This window comes from Gadus chalcogrammus, chromosome 16, assembly GCF_026213295.1.
Source record: "Gadus chalcogrammus isolate NIFS_2021 chromosome 16, NIFS_Gcha_1.0, whole genome shotgun sequence".
In the NCBI taxonomy this organism is placed as follows: domain Eukaryota; kingdom Metazoa; phylum Chordata; class Actinopteri; order Gadiformes; family Gadidae; genus Gadus; species Gadus chalcogrammus.
Window position 1 is genome coordinate 4,572,622 of NC_079427.1, and position 19,936 is coordinate 4,592,557.

The 19,936-nt window shown below is 44.7% G+C and overlaps 2 protein-coding genes across 2 annotated transcripts in view; one reads left to right on the forward strand and one right to left on the reverse strand.

Annotated features, from left to right (window-relative positions):
- gbe1b (glucan (1,4-alpha-), branching enzyme 1b) overlaps positions 1–19,936 on the forward strand; it is a 90,142-nt gene that overhangs the window by 22,816 nt on the left and 47,390 nt on the right. Inside the window, exons 6-9 of the mRNA XM_056610558.1 lie at positions 444–534; positions 2,808–3,017; positions 14,060–14,175; positions 19,354–19,481. Coding sequence (XP_056466533.1) covers positions 444–534; positions 2,808–3,017; positions 14,060–14,175; positions 19,354–19,481 — 545 coding nt within the window. The remainder of the gene's footprint in view (positions 1–443; positions 535–2,807; positions 3,018–14,059; positions 14,176–19,353; positions 19,482–19,936) is intronic.
- On the reverse strand, positions 16,319–18,351 carry LOC130405483 (beta-2-microglobulin-like). Its single transcript, XM_056610570.1, has 4 exons — positions 18,210–18,351; positions 17,420–17,692; positions 17,157–17,192; positions 16,319–17,066 (listed from the first exon to the last, which is right to left on the reverse strand). The coding sequence occupies exons 1-3, from the start codon at positions 18,271–18,273 to the stop codon at positions 17,179–17,181; spliced, it is 351 nt and encodes a 116-aa protein (XP_056466545.1). The 5' UTR covers positions 18,274–18,351; the 3' UTR covers positions 16,319–17,066; positions 17,157–17,178.

Here is a 19,936-nt window from a genome sequence, read left to right on the forward strand (position 1 = left end):
GTTCACAGAGCTATAGAGTAAAGGTAATCGAAGTGTTGAGGCGACCATGACCCATAGCACCCTGGAGACCTTGTTGCCATGTGTATGAAAGGCGCTTTGTGGGTTTCGAGAAAAAGCTTAAAGGTGCAGGCCATCTTTGAACTACACCGAGCGCTTGAAATGGTTGCTTACAATTACAGCCATCCAAGATGTTTGGGCAATGCTAAACCCTTCATGTCTTTTTAGAAAATGTCAGTAGAATTACAATTTTACTTTGATATAGTTTGTTTTCTGTTCACAATAAAAATGACATATCTGAACATTAACTTGAAGATCAAATGTAGCTGGATAATCCTACGAGGGTATTAAAATGAGACAGAAAACCACGAGAAGCTAAATGTGCTATCGAGCTGGGACAGGTCCTTGGCCAGCAGATCAATATGGTGCTATTTTTATGATTTCAGGTTACAACTGCATCCAGATGATGGCTGTGATGGAACACGCGTACTACGCCAGCTTCGGATATCAGATTACGAGCTTCTTCGCAGCTTCCAGGTAAATGACAGACAATTCCCGCTTGGGACAATTATAAATGATGCACACGTCGCAACGGTCTGGGACTCCATGGGCTCCTGATGGATCATCATATCGTCATGTTTGAAGCCGTTCAATATATTTGTATTGAATGAACCGTATCAATTTCATCATGGCATCCGATTGCAGGCTTTCAAGTGAGGTGTGTTTGTTCAGAATCTCACGCACAATGACGTGTCTGACGTGAGACAACGCACCATCCTCTGAGAAAGCCCTCACTGGGGTCCACTGGGATGGTCGAAGGCCGCTTCATTCGGAGGCAATATTCACAGATGGTCAGAAAGGTTTAGGAAGTTCTGGTTTCAGCAACTGGGCCCTTTGTCCAGTTGTCTTTTAGAAATTAGCAGCCTCCAATTCTCAAAGTCTCCAATTCAAGCTAAAGGGCCTAACGGAGTAAGAATATATATAAATTGTACAATAAATATATTCAGTATATATGTCTGTAGGAATATATGTAGCTGAATTATGCCATATTCTGTGACTTTCGCGTGTTTTTAAATGTTTGAGAAAATTATAATATAGGCTAATATTAGCTTTATACACTATAATATAAACAAACGGTTATGCCTCTGTGGTGGCATAACAAGAGCGCAACGAGCGAGCAGAGCCAACAGCATTCCACACCCAGTGGCATGATACAGATATGAGGATGAAAAATGATAAGCAGGTTGCTGTCGGGCGCCTCTTCCCGAGGAACGCCGTGCTTCCACTGGAACTACAGGCTGCTGCCGCTTCAGTTGGGCAATACTATCGACTCTGCGCTCTCGTTCCACAGTGGGCAGCGGGCTTCATATCGCCCCGGCATCACACCAAACGTAGGCAAAGGGACCGCGGATCGCCCCCCAAATTGGTGCCCTTATAAATTGGGCTCATTAACCCCCTACAATTATCCTTGCGCTGCATGCAGATCCAGCCAAGTCACAGCAATCACACACACACTTCACATACAGGCATTAGTTCATTGTTTATTTCCTACGGCAGTAAAAAAATAAAAACGGTGTGCATTATAACAAAAACATAAATAAAACCTAAGACCTCCCCCCCCCCCCCCACCCCCACACCACCCACCTTGTTATTAAATGTGCTAAAAAAAATACATTTGATTTGATTAGCATTTCACAGACCGTTACGATGGATAAGGCATTTAGTAAGGTCCACCACCGTTTCTTCTCTCTCCATAAAAAGCTAGTCAGTGTTTAATGACGTTGATTTACCTTTGAGCATTTCCTATATAGGCTACTGTTTTAAATGCCGTTTAGAATTAACGTTTGTATCCAGAAAGAAAGAAACAGCGAGTGACGCTCTTATTCCCGCTCTCCTTGCTTGACTGCGATCTAGCATCTAGGATCGATTGCTCTTCCTTGGGTCCCCGGATGTTAACACTGAATTGTATGCATTGAATTTTGCAGGTGACTTTGGCATGTTGAATTTGGGGACGTTGAAAATATTGAAGTTGAATTTTTTAACGTTGAATATTTTATTTTGAATTTTTTAACATTGAAAAATAAAGATGAAATTGATTTTTTTGAAAATTTAAAGACTTATATTCAGAGGCAAAAAAATCCAGATATGTTATTTCAAAGCATAAATATTCAGTGCTTAAAATTCAATGGCTTTTTATTTTCAAAATCCGATAAGGCAGATTTACTTCCATAAATTATACACTTCAGCGTAAGAGCAATGCAGAACCATTCAATTTAGCATTGAAAACGCACTAGCGAATACAGACGAAGAGAAGCATCGTCGCCACTGCTCACAGACAGCTGCTGTTGACAGAGATTGCATTTGACTTTCTTTAGCATCTGTAATGGTTTGGAAATGCTGCCAAACTTCCCCTGACATTGTGCATCCTTCTAGACTAGCAGTCTAGAATGTGCTGTACTTTGAATAGAAAGTGATTGGATCATGCCACTCACATTGCAGAAAGGGGTTTTCAAACAAACGATAAGGACATTTACTGAAAGCAAAACATAACTCCGCCAATTGCACACAGAAGAATAAGTCAAGCCCCCTGCAGAAAAAGATTTTTCCTTCTAGAAGCCCGGCAACACTGCGGTATCACTCATTTAGCAACCCCATACTCCCAATGCAACGTCCTGCTGTTGCAAACGCACAACTACCAAAGACGACGTCGTCCAAATGTCTATCGAAGATTTGAATCGTCCAAGATTCGAGGTCAACCCTAGTGTGTGTGTGTGTGTGTGTCTGTGTGTGTGTGTGAACCCCACCCCCAGCCGCTACGGCACCCCCGAGGATCTGAAGCGTCTGATCGACGCGGCCCACGCCCTGGGCATCGTGGTGCTGCTGGACATGGTCCACAGCCACGCCTCCAAGAACACGGAGGACGGCCTGAACCACTTTGACGGCTCCGACTCCTGCTTCTTCCACGCGCCGCCCCGGGGCCAGCACAGCCTGTGGGACAGCCGCCTCTTCAACTACTCCAGGTATGGGGGCCGGGCTACGCTCTTCTGCCAAAAAATAATAATTCTACTATGTACAATTATTTTTTTTATGAATTGTGTTCTGCTTAAACCCGCACTATGTAAGGGTTCTGATTAGCAGCCCATTAAGTGTTAGTAGCTGAGATTTTCCCATGGTGCTGAGGATGGGCACAGATTATTCCTGAGATACCTTCTTGTTTCTGTCTGTCTGTCTGTCTGTCTGTCTGTCTGTCTGTCTGTCTGTCTGTCTGTCTGTCTGTCTGTCTGTCTGTCTGTCTGTCTGTCTGTCTGTCTCAGATTGTCTGTCTGTCTGTCTGTCTGTCTGTCTCCCTCCCTCCCTCCCTCCCTCCCTCCCCAAAAAAAGCTGAAGAGGTTGAGCACCTCTTGTGTAAGAGAGACCTGACAGCAACAAACCTACAACCAGTACAGGAGACAACATAACTCATATCGTTTGGAAATGCAATGAAACAGGCAGAGAATCAAATATACAGGTTCATCCTGTCCTTTTTAGACACTGCCCAGATGGCTTCCACACGCCACACAGGTGGTCTGAAGGGGCTCCTCTGACGACAAGGCCACAGGTTGATGTTGAGTAAACCGCTTCTTTGCAGAGCTGGGAGAATTGTGACATTCAGAGCAGAGAGTTCAGAGGGGTATACCACGAACGGAGGTTTAACAAACACAGAGTTAACGCTGAACTCTAGGTTGATTGACCCGGTGCCAACTCAACCAGAGCTGTCGGTTCCACCGCACGGGTTATGCATTAGTTAAATCAACACGGGTTTGGTTAACACAGGGTTAGACAACACCTATAAAGACGTGATGTATGGATCATGGAAACCCTGATCGAAATGGCGGAACGGGTCGCTTATTTCAATGAAATGGAACTCCAGGTTCTCCTGGAGAGCTTTGACGAGGAGAAGGACATTATCACAAGAAAAGGGAACAATAAAGCCTCTGCAACCCAGAGAACCAAGGCCTGGCAGCGGATCGCTGACCGCGTAAATAACATGTCAAAAGCATGATCCTTAATATTTGAGCCATGAATCTATTAATATCCCAGTTAGGCATTCTTAACGTTCCTACCACATAACCCTTTTCTTCAAAAAAAATATGTACTCCGATGGCTCCCAATCGGTCAGCGGATTGAGTAAAAATTAGGCATAAAAACATCATACGAACTGGTAAGCTTTTCCCACCATCGTATTGGTATATTTTGTCAGTCCAGCATCTAAATTGTGATACCCTATTTTTCACTCCTGCATTTAAATAAGCCCTTTTTTTTTTTTTTAAGCCAATCGTAAAAAGGCAGACAGTCAGCAGACTGGATCTGGCCCTCAAATTGCAAACCCTGGGTTAACTTACCCGGTTATGTGATAAAACCGGCTTTGTGGAATACCCCTCAGTACTGGCATGTCCAAGATCTCCTGAGTGTGTGTGTGTGTGTGTGTGTGTGTGTGCTCTGATTGGTCACTGCACGACAGGTGTGTAGCCTCCTCAAGCCCAAGAGTCGAATCAGCCTGACTCGGGCCAGGTGAGGCTGCCTAATCCAGCCGTCAAACAAACATACCCCACACATGTTTATACCAATCCAAGCACCTCATTCAATCAAGGTTTTAACCACTGATTTGGCTAAAGTCTCAAACTCTGACACAGTAAGCTTATTTTGAAGGTTATTCAGGCATAGGGGACAGGTGGATTGAAAAGCCTTTTTCACCAACTCCTTCCCAAAAAAGAACCAGAATTTTTTTTATCAAAGAGGATAATTGACACTTAACATTTGACTGTACCGTGGAAGAAATAGCCTGAGTACATTTTCTTTGACATATTGTGCAAAAAAAATACATTCAGCTGCCAGTAAGACTTACTATTCTGACTTCTTTATTTTCTCTCTTGCGCTACTCTCTCCCTACTCTCACTCTGTCATTTCTGTCTCACTAGTCTCTCACTACTCTCACTCCTCTCCCTTCTCTCTCACTGTTACATCCCTTCTCTAAACCCATCTGCAAACCCATCTGCTTAGATTAACCCTCTCAGTTTGAATCCATTTCCATTTTAATATTTCAAATGGAAATAGATATTTTCCCAGTGCCTCTGTCTTTTTTTAATAGAATGTTCTTTGTTGTATTTAATATGTTTTGTCTTTTCGGATTTCTGGTTCGGTTTATTTTTATTTCACTGTCATGCGACCTTGAGTGTACGGAAAGGTGGCAAACAAATGAATGTATTATTATTTATTGTTACTAGATCGATCAGAACAAATCCTGCTTTTAACCACAACATCCAAAAATCTGTAAGCAACTGCAAACACATGCTTTTGTTAAACACCCCACATTTAAAACCATGATTTCAATGCATATCCTAGTTTATTTATTAACTGAGTGACCTGACCTGAAGTCAGATCTAGGTTACGGTGGGAGTAGGTAGAGCAGATTGTCTAACCTATTAACTACAATGCTGTTGAAGGCCGGTGTTTGAGTCTCAGCCGAAAGGTTTCTGAGTTTGATTTCCAATGTTTGCAGTCAACTTCTAGTCGTCCTTAGGCAAGATGACTATCCCCAAAAGACCTAACCTTATGAATAAACAGTTGATTTCCAAAAAAACAGCTTTACAGATTCCAGAACAGTGGATGGTAAGCTGCCCAAAATATGCCCGTAGGCCTTGGGCCTGATTATTTGCACAAAGCGTTTGCCAGGTTGGGATCATTTTGACTTTGTTGAGCATATTGTGCAACGCTATGTCGGTGCATTTTGTTTTTAAACATGGAGAGACTGAAGTCCTCCATCTTCTAGATTGTGTAGGACGATCAGGAGATGGGGAAAACAACCTAATCAGAGTGAATGTTGAGCAGGGTCATTATGAGAACCATTAAGTTAATTAACGAGGATATGCAATTAAAATGTTAAAAAGTTTGTAGTCGTTTCAAATGCGGGGGGAATGCAACCACACCGGATTGTAGTCGCTTCTTTTCTGATTACCGGTGATGTCGGAGTTAACTGTCTTTTATCTGCTAAACTCTGAGGATAATTTGTGCTGTATTACATGAGCAACCAAAGTAAGAGCATGCTAACCTTGTGCCATAAATCATGGCAAATATGCCATTTCCAAGTATTTTTTGTGATATGGATTATTTTATTTTATTTTATAGCAAACTGTTCGCTCCGTGGTGATTAATGGACATATGTTAACATGAATGCATGCGAGTGAACTTGGACAAATAAGAGTCATTCCATTAACATTTACGATCCATCAAAATGGGCTGGACCGTTTTACCCTTGGGAGCTAGGTCAACAAATGAGAAATCTGATTTTAATGTATTTAGATTTCAGCCAAATTCATAAGCAACGTGGCAGTTGACAAATGAGGCCAAACAGGAAGTGATACGCTCCCCCTTGCATCACCTCTTAAGATTCATAACGGCCAGCGTCATTCTGTCAAGGTCAAAAGCGGTGTGTGTGTTTATCCCCCCCCCCCAAAAAAAGACAGATTAATCAGATCTCTGTAGTGTTTAGTGGGGATTATGGCTGTGTACTTACAGCGTCTTATAAGAACGGGTCCCTTAATTGTGGATTAAACTCATCAAAGGCTCTTTCGTTCAGATGCACTATTCAACCGTTTGTCGCTGGGCTTTAAATGGTCCTAAATAATGACATGACCATGTTACGTTGTTAGCAGAGCCCTCCGGCATCGCACAAGATGTCGAAATGATCCTGATAATCCTCTCCAGGCGCGTGGGCGGACAGACATGAGGGGACTGGTGGCGCTGGTGGTGTGCGGGGATGGGGGAGTGGTGGCGGGGTCTTTTGTCCGACCGCCGCCGCCGCCGTGTTCTCTCAAACACCAACACTATCGACCGTTGTTGTTGTTGTTGTTGTTGTTCGCGGGCGCCCGCTAACGAAGAAGCCTGGCCTGTCCTGTGTCGCCGGGTAAGTGTTCCCCGGGCGGCAGGTCGAAACGGCTCCAGCCGGAGGCCGGGTCCTATCAGACGCGGCGTGAACAGCGTGCAGGGCGCCGGGCGCTGAGACGGCACGGCCGGGACTCCAATACATTACCCAATGCTTAGTGTCAGCCTCGGCGCCCGTAATAAGAGAACAAGCCTCCGACTTCCATTAGTTATTGAGCTTCCCCCGCATCAGGAGCGCTCGTTAGAGCCGCTGCAGACACACGCCGCCACTGGAAGCCGCGAGAGGAGTCATTTGTGGAAGCCCCCGGAGGGCCGTCGCCGTAGCATAGCCCGCCTCATTTGTCTCCTCAACCCCCTCCTGCTTGCATGTTGTTTGGACATGCCTTTCCGTGTCGAGCCTTCGCCACTCGTCTCTTCGGAGAGGATATTAACCTCGGAGCGTGGCCTGGAACCTAGCCCCCCGGAATCCAGTCTGGGTTTTTAATCAAGCCGGGGCGGCGCTGGAAGCCCTGATCAGAAGCCAGCCATGATGCCCCTATTAAGCCGACAGGAACTGAATGATACCGGTGAACCCGGAGAGATGTATGGGTTTATTTATTTTTGTCCCTTTTTTTTTTTGCCACAGTTCGTCACCGCTTCACTAACCACCCAACCACTTCCTTTTGGGAATGGGTTTGTGTTTAAATTCATTATAAAACTTTAATCAGCCTTTTTTAGACATGCATCAAATGCAAGCGCAGCTATGGTAAACAGCTCGGGGCTCCCCGCGCAGCTAAAAAGTGGCTGAAGTAGTTGACGGTGATTAAAATGCCGGCCCGGGGAGATACACGGAGTAGGGCCTCGGCCGAGGTTTCTTGAGGACACAGAGCCGTCGCTATCAGTGTAATTGGTCCGAGTTTAGAAGGCCCTGAGAGTCACTTTATTTGACTCTGAAAGTCACTCACTTTTATAGTGAATTAGCGACAGCCTGAATGACTGATCACGGCTGTGTGATGTTATGGCAGCTAGTTATCTCCCAGACCTTGATGTCAGCTTCGGCAATATCCAGTTTAATACGCCTGTGGGCAGCGCGTTCGTATATACATATCTTATCTTTTTATGTGCGTGTGTAGTGCCATGAAAGACAGCGGCAGGGTGCGACGAGGAACTGGACTTTCCTCTTTTATGTGTTGTCCAATAAACGTCTGGATGAACGCGGAGCAGGAGGCTTGTTTTCATCCTGCCACGGTTACTTCAACCGGCCCTCAGGGTCAAGGACACCTTGGGTCAGCCCCTGATGAACATGAGCCTGGGCTAGCAGGCTAGCAGGCTTTTTGTATGGCTCTGATGCCTGCACAAAGATGTAAGACTTCTGAGAGGACTGATGGTTGGCCCTTTCAGCAGATCTCTCTCTCTCTCTCCCTCCCCCCCCTCCCCCTCTCTCTCTGTCCATCTCGTTGTCTCTCAAACTCACTCCCTCATCTTCGGGAAAGGCTAAGTACTTCACCTCCAGTTCTGTAATTCTAGGTAGAGCAGGCGGTGCGGCCCATTGGGTCCTGGAGCTCTGAGGGCCAGGGTTTGGGGGCCCTGCTGTGCACGGTCACGGGCCCGGTAAGGGCAAGTGCCCACTTGTGTTTGCAGGGCCTGGCACTTAAGCACTGAGTGTCACTGCGATCCTCCAACGCTAAAGTACATCAGTTTGTACTGCAGGTGATTTTTCAGCGTTGGCGTATGAAGTGCCCTTCCGGCATACCCATCTATATGATTGATTTGTCCATCACGCGGATGAATTCATTTTTTTTTTATACGTCTTTTCAAACAGTTTTATTTGGGATGGCAAAGCGTTGGGGATTCTGGGCCTTTAGCCCTGGGCGGGCGCTGCCCTGGCGTTGGGCTGGGATCTGCTGCCTGCGTACAGAACAGAAGAAAGACTTCTGAGAGATCTGATGGTTGGTTCTTTCAGCCGTTCCCCCTCCAGTCTCTCTCTTTTACTCACTCAGTCACTCTCACTCATCACTCTCTCTCTGTCCGTCTGTCTGTCTGTGTCTCTCGCTCTCTCTCCTATTCTCTCCTTCTCTCACTCTCTCTCATATTCTCTCTGTCTGTTTCTCTCTCATTAACTCTCTCTATCTCAAGATCGCTCGCATATATTTTCCTGCCGCCTTTGTGTAAATTCTTGAGATATGAGGAACTGGCATCAAGGTCTCTCCACCTTTTGTTCTCTAGGCCCTCTGTCCTCTGCTCCTGGCGCCCGGTAGTGCACTTGACTGCCGAGGGACATCCGCTCCCTCCTTGATGTGGTTGTGACCCACACACGCACGCATGTGCGTGTGTGTGCCGATAAGCGTCTTGTGTATTTTATGTGAGGATCTCTGTGGTTCTCGCTGTGCTCATGATTAAGCTTGTTATTGTAATCAAATGGTGGATGAAGGCAAATTACCACCCGAGCACTGAAATGGGTTTTCATTTCCCGGTAGGCCCAAGGCAGGTTGCTGAGGAAGTATTGTTATTCTTATTGACCTACACTATATTTAAATAATAATTTAACGACAAACGGGAAGCAATTATTAATGACTGAATGATGTGGTCATTATAAATCCAAGGAATTAAGAGACACATTTACCTTTTCAGAGTATAAATTGGATTCTTTAAGTTTGTAAACAATCTTTTCTCATAAAAGACATTCAGATAAATGTGCTTTCTAACAGCCTCCAGCATTGTTCAAAACATAATGGACATACCAAGAGACACAATACAGGCTTTAACAGTAAAATAAGATGCATATTCTCATGTTTAATTAGTATTAGCAGCAATGCAAGAGTGTATAACTGCCGCTGTTCCAATGCATTTCTAACTTATTATATTTTCATCTGGCAGCTAGTATCTTTCTTACTTGATTTATGAATGTAGACATGGGCGTTGTCTCAATAATTTCACTGGCCACAATGGCTGCTCTTTTGGTAAATAAAAGACTGACTTCGACAGAACAGGAAATTACACAGTAGGACAAGTGAGATGGAGCCAGCAGAGTTGATCAGGGTATTTATAGTGTAACTATAGTTACAGGCTGTATTATTCAATTTCTTGAACCTGTCTTGAATATTTTATTTTATTAAATATTTAAAGTTTCATATCCACTTACCAAACATCAAATACGTTTGGTAAGGTACTTGCCAGAAATGTTTAGTATCAAACGATCCATTTTTAGAATAGTTTTTTTTCCTGAATCATACGCCATCATGTAGCAGAAATGAAGCGGCTTAAATGCCAACGAGGGGCGTGTGATAATTCCTTAAACATTTTAAGTTTATTGACCTACACTATATTTCAATGATAATTTAACGACAAACGGGAAGCAATTATTAATGACTGAATGATGTATTACAGACATATTAAGTACTGTTGTGTAATAATTACAAGCACAACGGCGAAAACAGATGCGGTAGCCTGTAATAGTGAACCCAGGCTGCTGTACCAACAAACAGGAAAGATTTGCCTTCTTGTTGTGCTGTCCCAGTTTTCCTATTTATTGAAGTCGGGGTTCTCCCGCGGGGTTCCAGAGACCACACTCCGGTACCTGCTCTTCGATCAATGAACCCACAGCTAGGGGTCAGGAGCTTAACTACCGCTCCGCTTTTAAAGGCCCATGGCTGACGGTGTTTAGGACCCTGGGGAGACCCTGCTCCTGGCTGCCACACTGAGGCCAAACCTCCCTGCTGCCAAGGCTGCTGTGGGGAGTGAAACGAGCTAACGAGCTAACAAGCTTAGCTCCTAGCCTCCTACTACCGAGCTGTTAGCCGGTTGGAGTTCTTTGTAAGGCATAAATACACCGCAGATACTGATTATTTATAATTGTGTATATATTTTAGCATTCTATTCTAGGTGTCTATTTTAACCTGAACTCACGCTGACGCTTCTACCAAGAGGATATCCTTGTACGTTTGTGCTTTGGCAAATAAAACCGTCTGGTTCTGATTTATATCGGGACTGCACACGGGGTAGTAAGATCTCAAACACCTCGAGGAGCTCTGCCGATCATTCTTTAAAGCATCTACTCTCGGAGGGAAACCCACGAAAAGGGAATATAACATCCCCTTCTTGGCTTTCAGAGTGCTTTATAAATCTTTCAACTTAGTGTTAAATCCCACACTTGGAGGCGGACGCAGCAGGATGCGAGGCTCCGCGGCTGGCCTGGTGAAGGTCAAAGTGATCCATCACATTTCCTGGTTATTAATTATTGAGCTCCTGATTCGCCGTCGTCCTAGTGGTCCGCGTGACATCAATAAACTCTCATCCAATTTACATAAATGGGTTACACAAGAAATGGGTTATGGGCTCAATAAACTGCGGCTGGGCGGACGCAGGGAAATGGAATGAAGTGGGGAGGTATGTTCGTCCCTCTCGCTTGCTCCAAAACGTGTGCCATTCATCAGGCTGTCTTGGGGCATTATGCTCAAACAACCCCCCCCCCCCCCCCCCCCCCCCCCCTAGAGCTCACAGAACAGACCTGCCAGCGCCGGGGAATTTATTTGTTCTTATCTGCGCTTCTTAACTGTGATGCGGCGAGCGTCCCGGGTTTAAATCTCCCTCACGGCCGTCATGACAAGTTACCTTGACTACCCCCCCCCCCCACACACTTCCTCCCTCTCTTCCACCGATCAAGACTACTTCCAGAAACACATGCTTTGCTATCTTCCTCCCCATCCCGCCGTCGTGCCACGGAGAAGGCATCCCATAATATGGGTCAAGCCGGCGACTGTGCGGTACGGGCAGGAATTAAGATGGGTGATGGATAGCGGCGCGGGGCGCGGGCCTCGTGTTAATTGAGTTGAGGGATTGTTGTCGCGCCGTGCCTCCGCGGCTGTAGCAGGTGAGAGGGGAGCCGGTGTGACAAATGGCTGAAGAGATGGATTACCTGTGCGTTAGCATGCTCACAGAAGGACAAACCCCGAGCACTTCACTCGATAAGAGCGGGAGCTAAAAGAAGTGGGTCACAGTCTGTCCTTTTTTCCGATCCCTTTCTCAATTCATGCGTCTTTTTCTATGCTAATTTATAACACGGCGGCGCATGCTAAATGATGAACTAATTTGGGCCTAGATGAGATAGGAAGGGAATTCCTGCAGGTATAGCCGCTGTCGTCGTAACTTTTCTTTCCGCGGTGTAATTGGACCGCGTGATGAGTGGTGCTGGGGGTCTTCGCGTGAGAGGCTAGGTTTCGTCTTTCGCTGTCTCAGGCTCTCTCCAGCCATTAACCTCCCCCACCCCCCAATACACAGGCAACAACGCACACAGTAGGACTCACACACACACACACACACACACACACACACACACACACACACACACACACACACACACACACACACACACAGTAATACACACACACACACACACACACACACACACACACACAGTAACACACACACACTCAGTATCACACACGCACACAGACCGTAGCACACACACTCGCAATATCTCATACATACATAGGCACACACTCGCGCACACACACACAATCTCTGACGCACACTATAATACACTCACACCCAATGGGATACACCGAGCCTGGTCTTTAGAAACAGGGCACATAAAGCGCCTGACTAGGGCGACTGGTTTATTTATCCCCACCCACCCCACTCCCCGCCCCCACAGACAGGCCGCATCAAGGGGGGCTCCATACCCCAGGATGTGAGCACTTCCCTGGGGAGGGTCCGGGTGAATTGAAGACGGGTCACACCACGCGGAACATCACACGCCTCAATCTACTTGGTGCTTCGGCTTAGCAGTCGTTTTTTTTAAACAGTGAGAAACTGTTTGTTGTTGTTAGGTGTGTGTTTGTGTTTGGGGTCAAGTATTTAGGCATGTACACTCTGTGGATGTCTGTTAGAAAATACAAATTAAATCAAGCAGACGGGTTCTTGCGACAGCGGGGGGAATCATCTCTTGTTGGTTGCACGCAAGCACGTTCGAACACGCACACAAATATGTACGCACACACGCGTAGGCGTGGCAGACGGCAGCTGCCGGAAGGTTCAACCCGCCGTATCCATGGCAATGTGCCCCCTGGAAGAGACGGGGGTTGCGTTGCGAGTTCCTCTGTGTCAGTTCGTTTTTGTTGTATTTTTTCCTTCCGAAGAAGTTCAGAAATTCCTGAGGTTTCCCCTCCCCCCTCTAAAGGATGCCTGCTGCAGGTGAGGTGGCAGGTTCGAGTTCGGAATCCACGATAACACGACCGCAAACGGGCTTCTGTCGGCTCTTACCCACACGATTGTTGTAATGTTGTTCTTCTTCCTGTGACCTGTCGGATGAGAGAGAGAGAGAGGGGGAGAGAGAGGGAGGGAGAGAGAGACAAGGGAGAGAAAGAGAGAGAGAGGGGGAGAGAGAGAGAGAGAGGGGGGGGGAGTGAGAGGCAAGGGAGAGAAAGAGGGAGAGGGGGAGAGGGAGAGAGAGAGACAGAGAGAGGTCCCAAGGCAGTCCAAGCATGTCGTTGATCTCATCTTCGGCAGCGGGAACTCAATTCCCAGCGCACTAGCTGTTTGTTTACCAGAGTGTAGCGGGAAATCCTATCAGTTCAAAGACGGTGATAATATAAATATATATGTGAAATAGAATGAAATAAAGACGAGGGAAGAGGATCCCCTGCCCAGAATATCACTTGGCGCGTTGCCATGGGGATGGCGGCGCCGTTTGCGTTGCCGGCCGCCATAGCTACTGTAGTGTAAAGACGGTGACCGCCCCTGTCCCCCCTGTTGTGCTCCATGCTGGGCGGTGATGCCTTAAGCAATGGAGCGCCACGGCGTGGGGAGGAAGAGGAGGGAGGAAGGGGAGCCAAAGGAGGTGATGGGGGAGGAGGAAGAGGAGGGAGAGAGGGAAGTAAGTGTGGGGGGGATGAGGGGAAGGGAGAAAAGAAGGAGACGGAGGGGGAGAAGAGGAAGGGGTGAAATGAGGAGGGGAGAGAGGGAGGGAGTCGGAGTCTTTCTAGGATTCACTCTACCTTTATGGCGTGTGACCTTGAATTCCTGTGGGTCTGTCGTTCGGCGTGTACGCATTTGTCTCGACTTCCGTCAGACAAACATCCGTCATGATGCATTAGACTATATACATGTGTAGATGCAGCCTGTGTACATGAATCTACACATTGTGTTTCTTTTGTGGCTGTAGCTGGGAGGTGCTGCGTTTCCTGCTGTCCAACCTTCGCTGGTGGATGGAGGAGTACCGCTTTGACGGCTTCAGGTTCGATGGGATCACCTCCATGCTCTACCATCACCACGGCATCGGTAGGTCCAACACACACACACACACACACACGCACACACACACACACACACACACACACACACACACACACACACACACACACACACACACACACACACACACACACACACACACACACACACACACACACACACACACACACACACACACACACACACACACACACACACACACACGCGCGCGCACACACACACACACGCACGCACGCACGTACCATGCACACGCATGCATGCCATCCGAACCTTAGCTTCATGGAAGACCCCAGATTAAAGTTGTTCATGTATGCCACATCGGTTTGTTTGTCTGTGTCTGTATTATCTATGTCAGGGGTTTTCAAACTTTGCATGTGTGTGGACTACTATTTGTAATCAAGGATTTACGCGGACCACCTCATAATGCACGTAATAAAATATGTGAAAAAAAAAAAAGGTCTACTAACACTAAAAAGAACTGGTCATAGCGTCAGTTCAACAGGCTAGTTAAAATAAAGTTGGCTGCACACAACGGATGCCACATATTTGATAGGAATTCTGTAAATTCCGGTAAAATGAATCCATGGACCACTTGCAGTACCGTCACTGACCACACTTTGGGAATGACTGATCTATGTCATTATATCTGTCATTATTAGTGCTGTCAGTTTAACGCGTTATTAACGGCGTTGACGCAAACCAATTTTAACGGCGTTAATTTTTTTTTAGCGCGATTAACGCTCTTTTGGCTTGGCCAACGTTGTCGTTTTTTTTCACCTGCTGTGTAGCAACAACTAGTCACGTTAGAAAAACTATAACACCATTGCGGATCTACACCGGCAACAAAACAACAAGCACGCCGCACAAACTTGTTGGGGCAGGCAAGGATACAGAGTGGGTGAAAAACTCTTTAAAAGTGTGTGTGTGTTTGTGTGTCACTCGAGCCTGCACAAGAATTCAATGTTGTCATTGGCTGTTACGTCTTTCTGACCAATCGCAGTTCAAGGCCCACCTGGGCTGTACCACTTCGGGAGGGGCCGCTCAGTTACTCCCCTCTGGACAAAATCGACTTGTTTTGCGTCTGTTGAGTGAGTGAGAGGTTGCGGGCGCACAGCTCAGGCTGCCGGACTTTGCTGCATGGAACTTTTATATGCGCAATATTGTTATCCCGCAGTAATCAGCCCGACAGCCCCGAAACAATGGCCCACCGGGAATTTTCCTGACTCTCCCAATTACCACTCTGTGTGTGTGTGTGTGTGTGTGTGTGTGTGTGTGTGTGCGTGTGCGTGTGCGGGCGGGCGGGCGGGCGTAATTCGATAGCTTGGTAATGCGTATAGGCCTACGTACGGTAGGAATATTCATACTGGTTTAAATAATAAATGTTATAGTATTTCCCATCTTTGCTGAGCAATAGTTTTGTTCGAAAGTTCAATGATTGAAACAAATAAAAGCCTGGTCTGTTGAAGTTTTACGGCAGGCCTACCACTGTCGTGCACCTACCCGATGTCAAGTGGACCGGGTTGGATTCACTGCGGGTCTCTCTTCTTACTGTCCTTCTCAACACTCTCGGATCTCACTAAAAGGCTAGCAGCACGAAATCAAGAGGTATTTAGAATAATTGTTGCGATTAATCGCAAGTTAACGATGACATTAATGTGATTAATCGCGATTAAATATATCCGTATATATCCGTATCCGTATATCCGTTCTATAATAACAATATATATATATATATATATATATATATATATATATTGTTATTTATGTTACAACATAGATAACATTTTATCTATCTGTATTATCCATATATGAAGGGATTTCATTTAGAAAAGGGATTGGTATTCAGTACTGAGTAAAGTCACTGTGGCAGATAAGAAGTACAGTAGTCACAGGACTGAAACTAAACGAGAACCAGGACAGCTGACAATCAATGCTAAGCTAATGTAGCGGAGCTGATTGTCCTGTCTGGACCGCAGCCAGGCCTTCCTGTCATAAGACATCACTTCCTGTACGCCCTGAGACGATGCAAATAGTCAGTGAGAAGGTCTCCGTTCACACCCACACCGATGACGGCTGTCTTAAATCTCCACTTTTACCTGCCTAAAGCCATAACACTTATATGGAATATTAATTTAATTGACTTTGTAAATGACAAACGACACACTTGAAATTCCTTGTTTAGGTACAAACCTTTATCTCATTCTGATTTTCATACGCAGTCAGATTCAAACACGGATATGGGTAACCACAACAAAAGCAAACGACAGTTGGTGATCATATTACAAGACCACACCTCTACAAAGCCAAAGTGAAAGCAACCAATCAAATATTTCCAGGGACTGTTGCTAAGCAGCATTCTTATGCTGACAACATTTTGGTTTAAGGCAAATTTACAATTACAAATATAATTGATGTTCCTATATTTTTACTTTTAACTCATCTTTACTGAATCATAACATTACATTAAAATAACATAATCAAGAACAATTTAGTATTTTTTATTATTGGTTATATTAATACAAGGAAGGAAATAAAAGGAAATCGAATACAGTTTCCACATATTATTATTTATCTGATTTAATAAATCTTATACATAATATAAGATTTATTATATTACTTTAATATCCTTTGTCAAATTTCAGTACTAAGAGACACAACATAAACATTTATTTAGGAATCAAGTTTTGTAACTGTAGAAAAGTGGTTATTGCAGGGTAAAATAATTTCCCCATATTTTGGAATGTACCCATAAAGTATCCCACATCTAGACCCCTTGATTCACAAGAAATAAGAAGGTAAATCTTAATCTAATCTAATCAAATCATATTGTTGCAAGGAAGATTAAAGCATTGTCTTTCTATTGAAGAGTAGTGCAGGATTAGAAGTTTCCTTGAAAGGCTGAAACCAGATTTATGGCTCTGTAAAACACAAGCATACCATTATTATTTTAAATGATAATCATCAGTCTAAATATTTTTGAAAATGGAATCTGTTGAACTGGGACTTACCCGGATGACCGACGCCTGACGTCTACATGTTGGGTTCTGCGAGAAACAGAAGCAACTCAATAATTTAATAAACAAATATATTAAATAATTATATAATAAGTGGACCCATTCTTTATTTTCTAGTGACATTTTAAACACCAGTACAACTGTCCGATCTGAAGCCATTAGCCACTGATGAACAACGCGGCGTAGTTCACTCACAAAATGAAGTTGTCTCGTTTGTTGTGATAACAAAAACAAAATGTCTGCCGACTTGGACTCACCCCAGGCGTGGACTGTCCGTTTGCCGATGTGTGTGACCTGGCACGCATACGACTCTTCCTTGGCGGGAGAGATGTCGGCAAACTTGGACAGGTGGAAGTGCCAGGTCTTGTCGAAGGACAGGTCGGTCTGATTGGCATTGGGGAGGACCGCGCCGTTCTTCAGCAGCTCGATGGTGATCTCTGGGGGGTGGAAGGCTTGCACCAGGCAGATCAGGGTGTTGTCCTCGCCAAACTTTGCCGGCTTGCTGCTGTACACCTGCACCTTGGGCACAGCTGGAGGACGTACATGGTCGACAATTACTTTATATTCGTCTGATTAATAAGGATATTATTGAACTGTAATCGTTTATATTTATTATACTTTCTCTCATTGTGACGTGCATAGAGTGACCTCATATAACAACAATATAGTCAACAATAATACTGAAATGGGTTTATGTAGGCTAAGTTGGGTCATTTGAAGAGAATTTTAAGAAGAGATTTCAAAGTGCGGGTGTAGATCTGGCAGTGAGTTTAATGATGCCATTGAGACTGTGTCGTAGTTGGAAATGTCAAAGTGAAACTAAACTTGAGGGGAATTCCACCGAGCCGATCACACAAGAAAGAGCAAGTAAAGTAACAAAAAAGTAAACTATCGATATATTTAACTATGCAACACAACGCGATTATAGAATTGGGTAGATCTCTCAAGAATACAGAACATTATTTCTGTATTCGGTTTTTCAAGCTGATTTTAGCCGAGTCATGACAACATACACAAGTTGTAACAGATCTTTAGGCTGGTACTTACATTCTTTGGAGTCCACAGTACACAGCATTAGGGCCACAGCCACTGCACAGAATGTAATCTTCATGATTTTGATCAGTTTTTGTTCCCGGGACGATGAGCTGTTGACTGACAGAGAAGTCAAGTAGAATGGAGGAAACCGAAAGCAAGGAACTAGAAATAGGTCTCTGGCTCCACCCACAGCCAGAATCTATTTTAACAGCCAATCATAATTTCCAGTTTCATGTTGCTAGGTAAGGGACTTCAGGCTGTGCTGTTCAGTTGATATGAGGACACGTAGATCAACATTGTTTTTGTTAAAGTAATCCTATGTTAACAAAAATAATGAGTGAAGCAGCCTTTTTTGTGGACTCAATATTTTCAAAGTTTTTGTGTTCTCAAGAACATATAGGCCATCGATATAATTATATTTTGTGTTTGTCTAGTTCTAGTTGTTATCATATAAGCTATTTCTTAAGTCTTTGAAATTTTACTTTGAAATGTTATAACCCTTTGTGTCTTATTCTTGCCTACGGTGTTATGTGTTCTTCTTTTCGGTTCAGTTGTGAATCACAGTCAATGTGTCTAACCTAACTTCCCCTCTGGACCTTTGTGTCTTATCAAAGTCAAAGTGTTGCATAATAAAATAGTGCAGTATAACATGGCCATTTTATACAATAATTGTTGGAGAATAAAATGTGTTAGGGTTACGGTTTGTTATCAGGAATGGAGCCAGGGCTAAGAAAATTACTGAGGACCATTTTTCTTCAACCTACAACAAACAACATTGGCTGCAATATTTAACCAACACATAACTCAACAGACATTTTAATATGCTACCTGGACGGTATAATTCATATTCAGGCCTATTCTATATGGCATTTCATAAAAACCTGAATACCTAGGGTTGTGATTTTGCCTTTTTTTAATGTGAAGTCAACCTTTAAGATTAGTTTTTAAAATAAACATTTGATGTCACACACTTTGCAAGCTAAATGGTTTGTCTAATGTAAGATGTTCCTCAACCTTCACAGTTTACACAGTTCTCTCTGAACCCTCTTTCCGCCTTCTCATTTGTAACCATTGAGATGTTTCCCTGTGACTTATTAGTGATGTACTCGCTGATGTTCCCCACGGCTGAGCCGCTCCCTTCTGTTCTGTGTCACAGCCGTAGGTTTCTCGGGCGACTACAGCGAGTATTTCGGTCTGCAGGTGGACGAGGACTCTCTGGTCTACCTGATGCTGGCCAATCACATCCTGCACACGCTGTACCCCACCTGCATCACCATCGCAGAGGTGAGGATGCCAGCCGATCACACCGTCTGCGCACGCGCTACGTCCGCTTTGGGCTAGGAGGAGGTGTCACGTTAAAATTGTACCGGGGGCGAAAATTGTACCGGCCTACGTCATCGTTTGTTTACATCCTGACAACCTGACAACCTGCCCTGCAACAGACGACGCGATGCAGAAAACATGTTTCCAAACGACGAAATAACATAATACAGATAGCGGATCGCTATCTGAATTATGATAGATAGCGATAACACTTGTTTTTACTTTATATTTGTATTGTATTTAATTGTTTAATCGAAACAATAAAGAAAATTGCCCGCGAAACGGGCGATCGCGTCAAATGACGCGTCAAATCACGTTGGAAGGTTCTTGAACATTCTAGACTATGAAACCTGCTTAAAACACTCAGTTTACTAGCTAAATTCGATTAAACAATTCAATACAATACAAATATAAAG